At 37.5% G+C, this 13,277-nt stretch overlaps 1 protein-coding gene across 6 annotated transcripts in view; it reads right to left on the reverse strand.

The window, feature by feature from the left end:
* Positions 1 to 13,277, reverse strand: part of LOC134535732 (glycerol-3-phosphate phosphatase-like) — a 67,881-nt gene that overhangs the window by 40,376 nt on the left and 14,228 nt on the right. For 3 of the 6 annotated variants that reach the window (XM_063374954.1, XM_063374953.1, XM_063374955.1), the window contains exons 2-3: positions 12,601 to 12,715; positions 6,563 to 6,723 (exon numbers count right to left, since the gene is read on the reverse strand). In XM_063374954.1, the coding sequence (XP_063231024.1) occupies positions 6,563 to 6,723; positions 12,601 to 12,715 (276 nt within the window). The other 3 variants (XR_010075690.1, XM_063374956.1, XR_010075689.1) reach the window with 3 other exon arrangements.

Below are 13,277 nucleotides of genomic sequence, written 5' to 3' on the forward strand. Positions count from 1 at the left end.
TATCCTTCGCTTAATTTTACTAATTATTTTATTTATGTAAACGTCAGCGGCAACCGCGCATGTTCGCGAGCTTCGTGTCCTGGCGGGCTACCTTCCGGAGCGCTAGGAGCCATTCCCTGTCTGGTGAGTTCTTGCCAACCTTTTATTACTCCGACCATCACAGTTTTTGGTGGACGTTTTCTGCCAATTTACTGACTGTCTGTGAACCAGTTGTGATCATGTCTGATGTGGGCATGTTCACAGACAGGGTCCAAGATCCGGGTGTGGACATGACGACCGCATCCCCGCTCCCTTCCTCGGGGACCAGGACGGCTGAGGCGCCCTGGTAGCCCGTAACACTTCACCTTCGGCCAGCTAACTTCAAATATCCACACCTCCATATGCTTAGTGATGTCTACAGCGTGACAATTAGTTAACTCCGTTAAAGAGACTGGAACATTCGAAAATTTTTCCTTACAGGACTTTCATAACAGTAAGTACTAAAATTAAATTATCTGGGATTGTTTATTTTAACCTATTGTCTATGATTTTGTTTAACTATGGCAAATGAAACTTAATAGTAATATTCTAATTTATTAGGGTCGGCCCACACTTTGAATGTTGTAATTTGAATATATTTGAATATAATTTAATAAAGTTAATATATTTGTCAACCAATTCATTCAATGTTATAATTTTAATAGATTTGTCAATACGTATACATAAATTAAGTAACCTTTTAACTTGTGTGCGTATGCACGTGTGTGTGTGTGTGTGTGTGTGGTGTGTGTGTGTGTGTGGCAATGTGCTTAAAGGAAAGAGTTTTAAGTTTTTTGAAGAAAAATACATTATTCTGCACTGCAAACCAGCTCACAGTTACTATTACTAAATTCAGGGACATCTTACAAGCAGTATTGCGATCTTGGGTCTAAGCAGCAATGACTTTTTGGTTCAAAGAATTTTTAAAGAAAATGTTTTGGCTGAACAAGATGCGAGGGAGGTATCAAGATTCACTTTAATAATTAGTCCTTAATAAAGTAATGATAAAGAAATTATAAAAATAACACAGTGGGTGAGACCAGGCCATAATGACAGAGTACCTGTTTCATGTCCTGTCCTTTTTTGGAGTTGTCTATTTTGTAATGCATTATTTATTTCTGCCTTCATATTGTCTATGTTTATCATGTATTTTAACATAATCAGCAGGTATACAAAGCCATAAAAAAATGAATGCTCAATAAAACCATAACTACATTTATCATCATACACAGACAGTCCATCAGGGTGTCTAGTGCCAAGCATTTTTAAAATTCCCTGACATTTCCAGGTTTTCCAGACTAATTGAAAATTTTCCAGACATACTTAAAAATAATAATAAATACCACATGTGAAAACAATTAACTCGCCAACTTAAATACAGTAGTATTACTTGATTTTGGTTCTCAATTATTTTATGAACCATGCACACAGACTTACGATACACAATGTTAAGACAGACACACAGACATATGTATTCTAATTAAATTTAAATTTTCATTGCTCAAAAAGTTTACTCACCTCTTTATTGAAGTGCTACATTCAGTCACAATAAAACTATCCAAATGTCAAGATGTGTTCTGCTTATAAGAATATGATACACAATTAACCTTCAAATCCTGTCTCAAAAACAGTTTCCAGTCTCCAAACACAGTCTTCAAATTCACAAAATTGCATCATTAATCTTAAAAAAAACTTCTATATAGTAAATTGTAGCTGTACGTACATATAAATGAATATAAACATATATGACATGGATCTTAAAGAAATATAAAATTATAGCATAAATATTAAAAACTTAGGTCTTTTTGTGAAAATAATGATTGAATTTAGTAGGCCTAAACACTACAAAATGGGGTCTATTATCACTGCACTACGTTTTAAGAGCTTCTATTCGAGAATCAAGAATTGCACTTTCATTTTGGGCATCTTCTAAAATTTTCTTTTTTCTTGCCTGAACCTCTGCAAGTTCAGCAGCAATTTTACGTTTCAAGATGTTAGTTTCTGCTTTTTCTTGAGAAAGCTCCTTCTGCTTTTGCAAATAGTCTTTAAAGTTGGAGTGTGCATTACGAGCTGCATGTATAAGCTGCTTTGTTACAGGGAAATCATCAATTCCCCCAGCTGCAGAGACACTATCATGAATTCTCCTTTGAGCTACGAGAGATATTTCTTGTTGATTTTCCACCAGACATTCCTTGTTCACAGAAAATCCTCTTTCCAGAGCAGCATTGCCATGTGAAAAGATGAAAATCATCTTCAGGAAAGATGCCAAATTTTTTGTTTCCTCAAATGAACAAATTTTCAACTGATCAAACCAAAACTGATCAAGGCGAAATTTACTGCGTGTGTATATCTTCACATTTTCTTGCACTAACTTTACAGCACACACTTGCTTGAATTCTCTACAAATTTTATCAGCTTGCACTCCAGAAATCCAGTTATTGCATACAAAATGTTCTAGTGCAGCTGCCAGTCTCTTATTTGCCAAATTTGGAATACAAACTACTGAAGGGTCAATGAATGAAATGCTCCTAGTCAAACTGAGAGTAAGTGGAGAGCGATTCAAAATCTTCTTCACAAGTTCTTGTAGGCACTTAGAACATTCATGCTTGAATAACTCAATGTCTTTCTGTGTTAAGTTTTTTTCAGAACGCAATTCTGCTTTTGTTCCAAAACCCAGGTCAACATTTTTGTGAGACATAAGATTTGTTCCTGATAAATCAATGGCGGACAAGGGTTTTGATTCAATTACTTCAGGTTTGACAAACCTTATCATAAGATTTTTAACAACAGCACAAAAATCTGAATAAAGAAAAGGAGCCATTGGTTTATCGGTCTGAAATTCTTTCAGAAAAGGTTCAATTTCAGATGCCACAGATGAAAAAAATGCAAGTTTAGGACCAAGCAATTTATCACGAAGAGCATTCTTAACTACCATAAAGCTTGCACACTTTGGTTCAGACTTTGAACAAAGTGACTGAATGTATTTGAGCAAATAGGGCAGTAATTTCAAGGCTCTGTTTGCTACACACACATTATCTAACCAACGAACTGCACAAAATTTCAAAGGAAACAAATCTGATCCTGTTATGCGGATAAAATCTGCACGACGACTAGGGATATTGTAAAAAAGATTGTGAATTGCACGTAAAAATGGAATAATTTCCCATTCTGTTCCTTTCATTGCTGTCTTGAAAGCACAGTGCAATGAATGCAGACCACAAGTGCCAATATCCAAAATTACACCTTCATGTGGACGGCCTTCTTTTAAATCTTCTCTTAGATCTTTTAAAAAGCGTAAGTTCACATTCGGACCATCCATAGACACTTGAAGTATCTTGTGTAAAAGAGCAGAAGTTAACGCACTTTTGAATGCATAAAGTAAATCTGCTGCAGTTGAGTGACCCAAGAAAACAGAGGTTAAGTAGCGAGTACAAGTCACATTCTTGACATCGTCCCAATACCGCACCATTAAATCCATCTGCTGTTTTTGCACAACCTTATTTAAACTTTCATCAAAACCGATGACAATATGTGAACAATTTGATATAGCAGCTTTTAGATCTCGCTCGAGTTGTGGCGCCAAGCCATGAACAATAGTGTAAGATACTTTTGCTTTGCTCAATTTCATTTTTGCTGCAATATTGCTGTCAGGGTACATCTTGCGCTGGATTGAAACACTACTTTCAGCATTCCGTAACGAGTTATGTGATGTTACACAAAACAAACACCACATGACCTCTGCTCTTGTCACATCATCATTCAACAAATATGTTTTCAATAACTTTGATTTCTTTTCTACAGATATGCATGTGCAAATACATGAGCACGCTGAGCCAGCAACTGCATTTTCTAACAACTTCGGTACATTAGGTGATGGTGATAACTTTGAACCCTCAGAAACTGATGAATTCTGAATAGATTCTGATGATACTTCAGGTACATCTGTTGACTTTACTTGCGAAGTTGTTTTTGATAGCCCTGTCTTGCAAAAAATTGTAATTGGGACCGATTTACTGGCTGCCTGTAATCTTTTTCTATGCTTAGCCCCAGACGCATGACTTGTGAGAGCTTGTTTCCCCATGTTGCTAAGCTCAAACTTTTGCTTGCACACATCACACCATGCAGAATAGGGATTTCTTTCAATACCCTTCACCCACGCATACATTGGGTCCTGGCTCCATTCAGCTCTGAATACCGTTTTTCTAAATTTTGAAGGCGGCATGACACCTTGAGCTGGGAACAAACACAGATGTTAAAAATGAATACTTTTTCTAAAAATTACAGCTTACATACAGAAAGTACATTTTGAGTTGATACAGAGTAACCAAAACCCTATCAAATATCTGCAATCTTATCAACATACTACATCCTTACTGGTTAGTGCCTACTTCATGAGTGTAACAGCTGAATTAACATAACCTTATTAAAAGTTATATATTATTCCTGTATCAAGTGTATATTCACAGGCAGCCTGCATCACAAACTTAATCACAGCTATAATTTAAAAAAGGTTTGTACCTTCACAGCAAAAAAAAAGTTCTTTGTTGATAATTACAGTCCAAAATAGCCTACAGTTAATTTAAATAAGGTTTCATTTTTTACCTGATGGTACTTTGCAATATCATTTAAGTATGTTAGGTTATGTGTTGTTCTAAGAACAATAGGTAAGTTATAAAAAAATGTTCACTTTTGGAAAAACCCACCCATTCTCACGGTTTAAAAATAATTTGATCTCCAGTTAAACATAATCCAGTAGGCCATCATGCAAAATAACTGTTTACAAACAAAAAAATAATTGCATTCATAACCTAAAAAGATTAAAACGACGTCATACTGACGTGATTATTATAACTACTGGTATTTACTTCATAACCTAATTAATTGAAAAGGTTCTGTGAAATCACACACATACAGAAATACAGATAATGCTCACTTACCTGTTAAATAAACAAAGCAGATCGTCGAGAAACTAAGTATAATCAACTACCATTAGGCCTCCGTAACGATCCAGGTTTATAACACGAATAAAAAGAGATATAAACAATAACAAAAAAAATTTACGAAATCATTTTTAAGACCGAAAGCATGGAGAAAAACCGTAGCATTTTAACGCACTGGGTTGTAGTTGCCGCCTAGATAGAAAGTAACAAGATAATTATCAATGCATGACTATAAGTACGTAACCTCAATTCACCAAAATAAATAACCACAATAAATAAAACGAAAGAAACAAGTACAATAAATGCAAGCTAAAAATTGTGACGGCGTGGCTTGGCTAGCCAGGAAACGACCAAAACAACCGAAAACAAACCGAGATGCAGTGTTGCCAGATTGTAAATGTCAATGTCTCGTACCAAGGAACGAAAATTCTCGTATGAGACACAAAAAATCTCGTACACAATGGTACTGTAAAAGCAAACACAATAGTACTGTAAAAGCAAAAGTTTAAATGTGTTTCTACAATATTTTTATATACTTGACATTTGAGCTACAAGCCTAACAAATCTAAACTAAACAATTTTCACAATCCTATGATTACATAAGTAAAACAATTTTCACAACAATTTTCACAACAATACAATTATTCCTGCCATTCACTCTTTTTGCATTATTTTTTTCGTAAAAAATATCCAGTTTTTTTTATTTTAGTTAATTTAAAATACAAAAATACTCTAAATTGTGAGTTAGGGGTTGTGCATTTAACATTATTCTGACTCTGGGTCATCATTTCCTGTGCTAGACAAATGGTTGGCACCTGCTAATAAAAAACAAACACAATTTTTTAGTCAGCATCGCCTGTTTCCAGCCAAAAAAAAAGTCAACGCTGTCGGGCAGGAACTTCACTTAATGGTATTGTTACAAAAGAAATGTTATATACTTGTTTTGACAAAACGATACAATTAAATTAATATATCTTACTAGAACCCGGGTAAAAAACCAACAGTGAAAGTGATCTTCAAAATTCTCGTACAAAAGCGTACGAGATCCAACTTTACCTCGTACAACGTACACAGGTTCTAAATGCTCGTACAAATGCGAGAATTCTCGTACGTCTGGCAACACTGCCGAGATGTAGAAGGTATAACACGCAGTCGATAAATCGATATAAACTATATTGCGATCTATCTTAGAAGTCTAACCTCGATGTTATCGAAAAAGAAAACAACTGTTTTGCAGACGGTAACATCCAACGTAAAACAAAGCTACTTTGAAAAGTGTAGTTTCTCCGAAATGTCAATAATTATAAGTAAATTACCGTGACAGCAGAAATGTTTAAAACTAATCTTCCGTGAGATACCTAAACTATTTTAAAGCTACAGCAAAAAAAAATTCCAGGTGTTTTTTAAAAATTCCCTGACTTTTCCCTGACATTTCCCTGACACTCAAAATTCCCTGACAATTCCCGGTTTTCCCGGTTTTCCCGGTCGCTAGACACCCTGTCCATGCATGATTCAAATTAATTTTTTTTACACAAATCACTTAAACACTTAAATATAAATCTAAGTGACATGAAGAAAGGAAAACAGTCAGCCATCGAACATACCTCGGGTATGGCCATGCCCAGCACTCGACAGATCTTGACGTACTGCTGGACGGAGATGATGGCGTTGTTAGTCATCAGGAGGACCTTCTTGCCGAGGCTCATCAACTTGTTGATGGTGGCCGGCGAGCCTGCGATGGGGTTCCCGAACACCCACAGCACACCTGCACACGGCCGTCAGCACGGCGCACGCAGGCTTCACTCGCCTGGCAGCACGCCACACCACTTCAACATTACAATCAACTACAACAATATTATCAAAGTATGAAAAACTAGGAAGCCATGTAATCAGCTTCTGAATGACATCATATAATATTTATTCTTTTAAGAAATTCTTTTAAGAGCTGGGGAAGGCAGGCTCCTGCAATGTTACAATTTTATTAGTCACGACGAGTTAGGAGCAACACTTAAATTTACATTTTTTAAATTCCTCTTTTGAGTTGCCTTATATACGCTTTAATGTTCTATATAACTGTATTCCATCTCATTAGGAGTAACTTTTACTCTTTAATAAGTCTTTGAAAATTAATAATTTTGCACAAGCATTTCTCTAAGCATTATGCATCACTCAGTGTTTAGCTTTATCTTGGAAAAAAAAAATGAGGTTTTAAAAAAGCCCATATGTTATAAATTTTTCTTCAGAAAATATGGGACATGCTACATTTTGACACTCACTTATTCTGATGCACTAACTAACTTCGCTCTAGCTGGTGCTACAGGTAGGCGCTTCTTTATTTATGCTTTCGTTTATCACAAAGAAACGTTTTGCACATATGTGTGTATGGTAATATTTTATTCAATAGATCTAGCCACTTAAATAAATTCATATCTTAATAAAAAGTATAGTGAGTTTTCAGTATAAGATATTACTTAAAATGAACTTTGTGCAAAAAATATTGTTCAACCGTGTGTGCATCATTCAAAGTTTTATGACTATTTTTTGTGACAAAAAAAATTGAATTAGTGTTTTTAGGACATGTGAATAATGCTGAGAGTTAATATTTAAACAATAAAAACACTTATTTTCTCGCAACAAACCACTGCACATGGACTCGGTCTGGTGCTAAGTGAAGTTCAGAACAACTCGGTGATTAGCTTCTTTTTGCGATGAGGAATCGGTATATTCTAAAACACTCAAGTATCAATTCAGTTGGAAGACTTCAATTATTTAAATAAATTTATTTCCACATACATTTCTAAAAAACTTGTCTTAATAAGATGTTAACCACAGTTTGCAACAGTGATGGAATCTACCACATTTTCATTTGGAAACAATTTGGAGTGGACCCCTGCAGCGAGAAAGTTCAATAATTAAGACCGGAAGTTTTGTGAAATAGCTCTCTGTATAGTCTAATCCCCTGATAGCAGTATTGTAAAAAAAGAAATCAAATTCTTAAATGCAAAACTATGTAGTAATAAAAAACGAGAGACCAACGGAAAGTATTCCCGACTAATAAAGTTAAACAAGTAAATTTTATTCTGTCCGACTGAAATTGCATAATACAGCATACTGTCCTCTACTATACCTTCAGGTCAAATCTTCCAAACAATAACTTCCTGTGTTTGCTTCTTGAGAGAGACTGTCATGCTACTGCCTTGTACTGTGTCAACACATGCAGCCTAGCACACTCCAACTTATTCTCCCAACAATGTAATGTTTTGGAATATTTTTAAATGTTTTAACTCTTTCAGGAAAGTATTAATTATAGAATTTTTTTTACTATGAGTACATTTTTCTATGTTTATTCATGTTTGATTTACTTAGGCCTACGTGCAAGTTTACTTAAAAAGCAAATAAATGTTCATAAAACATTAAAAACATTCTACAACAATATTAGTTAAAGCCTGCATTTAACATATTTCAACACGCAGCCTTCACAAAACTGAAGACAGCTCCTTGGTGGCTCTCATCACAGAGGCATTACGCTCGTCCGAACAGGGTCTTGCCATGACTGAACTGAGGGGCACACGCTGGGACCACACGAGGTTCCCCTGACTGCATGTCGCTGCCAGTGCTGTGTGCCGCGCGGCTGGCGTCTCGCAGTGAGGCCTGCTAACCCCCACCTCTCTGCCTTATCCTTCTCAAGTACCACAGCAACGTCATCAACATCATTTATAGTACACGTTTAGTTCATTTAATTTTATCCAATTTACATCATCTGGTTGGTTATTGGGGAGGGTGCGAGATGCAGCTCGTAATTTCTCTAGCAAATGCAATCAAGAAACGGTTCCTTAACAACCACAGTTTATGGTGACCAAGAATCCTATAGTCTGTCAAATAGAGGAACAATGTTTGAGTGTTTTAATTGTGATCTTGTTAAAATTTTGGGGGGAAAAAAATTATATATATAAATACATATGTATATTTTTTCAATGATATTTCACAAAAACAGTGATTATTACACTATTACATGATACAATTCAAATAATTGTTTCTACAGAAATGTATAAAGACTTTATGAAGGCATTATGTATGTATTCATGAATCAAATCTAGGGTAGACCCATTTTTCCAATAGCTTACTTTCCATTATTCTGAGTGATTAATGTTAATTTTTTGACTTTTATGGCAAAAGTTGCTGTGATAAATAAGACTACATACCCTGTATTTCCACACCTGTGTTTCTTATGAACAGTGCTAGTGTTTACAAGTGTAATGCACTTAAACATTACTTCTATATTAATAAAGTAATGGTTATTTAAAACCAAGAGCAAATCAAACATGTGTTCGATGATAGGCAATTCACATTCATGAATTCTTTGATTCACTCAAATTTCAATAATGGGAGTGGATTGAACTTCAGTAAAATTCACCTCTAATATTTACCTCTCACTTGTATTGTGAAGTCATTAACATTTGGAAAGGAAACTGTTTTTATTGGTTAATTTGTAATTTTAATTATTTACCAACATATTTCAAATAGCAAAATGTTTTAAAATATTAAATTACTTTCCAAGCTACACAAATATTCATCATTTTGCAAGTAAGGTGTAACATATGTCCCATCGTCTTCCTTGTATTTTCTGCATGTACACAACAATCTGAAACTGCATTCAAAGATAATCTGAAACTATCACACACTGCCCCAGACGTAAGATATTTGTTTTAGAAAGTACTTGGCTATCTGTGCAGCAACTCGTCTGGTTGGTGAAACGAGACGTATCAGACGTACTGTTCGAGACACAGGGGGGACTGCAGTTCTGTGGATGTTTCAGCTGCCGTCTGCGTCCCTCCCCCTACCCCCACACATCCAAGTCTGGAAGACCAAGTTCTACACAAAACCCACTAATCAATCACAATCTCAATAATCCTGAAAACCACAAGTACGTTAAGTGATAAGTTATCAGCAGTCGGAGCCAACAGCACAACTGAAACAAGCTCTTGCCCCTGGCTACGGCAGATAAGCCCGCTCCTGATAGAGCAGTGTTTGGAGAGCTTGACTGCAACGGCATGGGCGAAACTGCACTGAACTGTGACTGCCCTGGGGAGACTTGCCTGCGCTCTTGACAAACTGCTTCCTCACCAAGAACCCTCCGGCAGTGCCATCCGTGGCTCTCTCACACATCCCACTCGCCCACTGACATTCAGTTCTGCCAACAGCTATTTCATAATTACAGCTTCCCCAAAACCAGGACATTACTTCTGTAACTGATGTCTTCCTTGCTTGTCCTCTTGCCTGCTAACACTCACTGCACAGGCCCACTCTGTCTGCAGCTAGTAAGATCGGTAATACATTTAAATACAAAATCCAACCCTACAAGAAATAGTTAACAAGATTGTGTTAGACACGCTTGTTGTGCTCTTCTAATGTCACTGTGTAGCAACCTGGACCGTGAAGTACAACACTTGTCACCTGGTGAACGAGACTATGCAAGCCAAGCTGGGAGCATGTTCCCTCTTGGTCCCTCTAGTGTTTAGCTGGAACAGTTAGGTGTGTACTGTCGATACTCAGTCCTAGCTACCAAATACAATAAAACGGACGATAACTTAGGGCCTAAAATTATTTCTAAGAATATTTCTCTCTTGAAAATACATCAAAATGCACTTTTGTCAAATTATCAGAAATAACATAAGATAAAACTAATAACTGCTAGATTGTGATTTGTTTAAGGACGAATATAATACAAAAGTAGTTCGTATATTCATCTCTCATTTTTAATAAGGAGAGGTTATAACCAAAATGTGCCCAGGTGCAGTTTCATCCGACAGGCATCCTGCCTGTGTGCCACGCTCTGAGGAGTAGACACTACCACACGATCTACAAGCAAACAATCTGAGCGGATTACTACCCCCGTGTCCATTCCTTGCAGTTATGGTTTGTAGTATAACACATTATTTAGACAAATCATTTTGGCATTACTTCTACGACTTATAATATGTTCAAAAGAATGCAATATTTGTCATATTATGGAAGTTATGGCGATTTTTCTGTTTTTCAAACAACCTTTCCCATTTCTGCTCATTTGGTCAGATTATGCCCATTATCGAACTCGACCAAAATTTTCCATTACTACATTTTATGTATCAGTTTGGAAGTGATTAATGCAAAATTATAAAAATGTTATAGATGTATATACACGCACACACACACACACACAGTGGAGCATTGACTGTCCGAACTAATAGGTAACTGGGCTGTTCTAATAAAGAATATTTTGGATAACTGATCATTTTCGGAAAAAAAAACATACTACGGTTATGCGAGCACAGTGAAACAAATAAAAAGTGATAATAAACACAAACATGTATGTGTTTTGTACTACTATGCTCACACAACTAATATGTAAACAAATTGCAGTACACAAAGGAACACACAAACACAGAATAATGAAACAAAGAATCAATTATGTAAGCAATAAAATGGTCAAAAAAATCTGCAGAAAATTAAAAGTACGGTAGCTGTAGGTCTACATAAATTTTAAGAAAATAAGTCCAATATTTTCTTTTGCTTCAGAGAGGACACTCGTTTCCTTGCTGCTAAATCTGTTACACGTTTGAATGAAAGCAGTTGAATAGCCACGCTGTTCTGGTTGCTCCGCCCACTTCAAGACTGTCTCTGGGCAATGCAGGGCTTCCTCAGTGGTTTGTCCTTATCGCCACGGTCTTCCGTGAGAGTAGCCAGGTGGTCATCATCACATTCCAGCCATTCCTGACGCAACTGCACTGTGTGGTGGCTGTTCAGCTGTCTTGTTCCGAGCTCAGCCAGGTGAGACCTCGACGGAGGCCCAGGCACTCTGCCCGCTCGGAACCACGCACAGCAACAGAGATGACGTGTGAATGTTCGGAATACCCCCTGGTCCACTGGCTGGAGGACTGAAGTTACGTTGGGAGGCACAAAAGAAACTTTAAATCTGCCGTTGACTCTTTCCTGTGAAAGATTAGATGGATGACTCGGGGCGTTATCAATAACAACAAAACATCTCCACAATTCCCAGTTGCACCCAGATGCTTTATAACTTCTGGAATAAATACGTTTTTGTACCATTCTACCATACACAATTTGTTTTGGTTTTTATAGATGAATGGCAAATTTTTTTATCCTATTGAAGCACAGCTGATTTTTAGATTTTCCTATGAGAAACAAAGAAAGCCTGTGTGATCTGGTAACGTTCCCACACACCAGAGCAGTAATGCATGATTAGCTTGCCTTGACGCCAGGGGATGACATTTTGTCTTTAAAAACTAAGGAATTTGTAAGCATTTTCTTCCAATACAAACCCATTTCTGCATTTTACACATTGAATTTTTTTTGTAGCCCTCTTTATAAATAATTTTTTAAAGAATCTTTGAAAAGTTGAGCTGCTTCAGTATCAGCGGACAGTTGTTTACCTTGGATGTCCAGTTCCCTAATTACATGCCTACATTTAAAATGCATAAGCCAGTCAGTAAATAAATGTTTATTAATAACTTAAATAAACTGGATACAAAAGATTCGAAATAGTTAAACACTAAAAAGCATTACTTTTATGAAAAAAGCCAAACCAAAACATATTTTTTGAAGATATTAATTTCTGAAGAAAAATAGGGGGAAAAAAACTCACCATCGCAGTCAGAAATGATTGTATCAAAAGAATTGATAAACTTGAGTACTTCTTCTTTGCTCATGGTTGCAATGTCCTTCATGGACTTGTGTTCTGTCATCGTGGCTGGGGCGATCTGGAACACACACATCTCGCTGCAGCAGGCTACCACTCGCAGTCCCGGGTCCACAGCAGTGGCTACCACTCGCAGTCCCGGGTCCACAGCAGTAGCTACCACTCGCACTCGAGTCCACAGCAGTGGCTACCACTCGCACTCCCGAGTCCACAGCAGTGGCTACCACTCACACTCCCGAGTCCACAGCAGTGGCTACCACTCGCAGTCCCGGGTCCACAGCAGTGGCTACCACTCGCACTCGAGTCCACAGCCGTGGCTACCACTCGCACTCCCGGGTCCACAGCAGTGGCTACCACTCAAACTCCCAGGTCCACAGCAGTGGCTACCACTCACGCTTGAGTCCACAGCAGTGGCTACCACTCACAGTCCCGGGTCCACAGCAGTGGCTACCACTCACACTCCCGAGTCCACAGCAGTGGCTACCACTCGCAGTCCCGGGTCCACAGCAGTGGCTACCACTCGCACTCGAGTCCACAGCCGTGGCTACCACTCGCACTCCCGGGTCCACAGCAGTGGCTACCACTCGCACTCCCAGGTCCACAGCAGTGGCTACCACTCACGC

The sequence above is a fragment of the Bacillus rossius genome, chromosome 10 (genome assembly GCF_032445375.1).
Source record: "Bacillus rossius redtenbacheri isolate Brsri chromosome 10, Brsri_v3, whole genome shotgun sequence".
NCBI classification, from domain to species: domain Eukaryota; kingdom Metazoa; phylum Arthropoda; class Insecta; order Phasmatodea; family Bacillidae; genus Bacillus; species Bacillus rossius.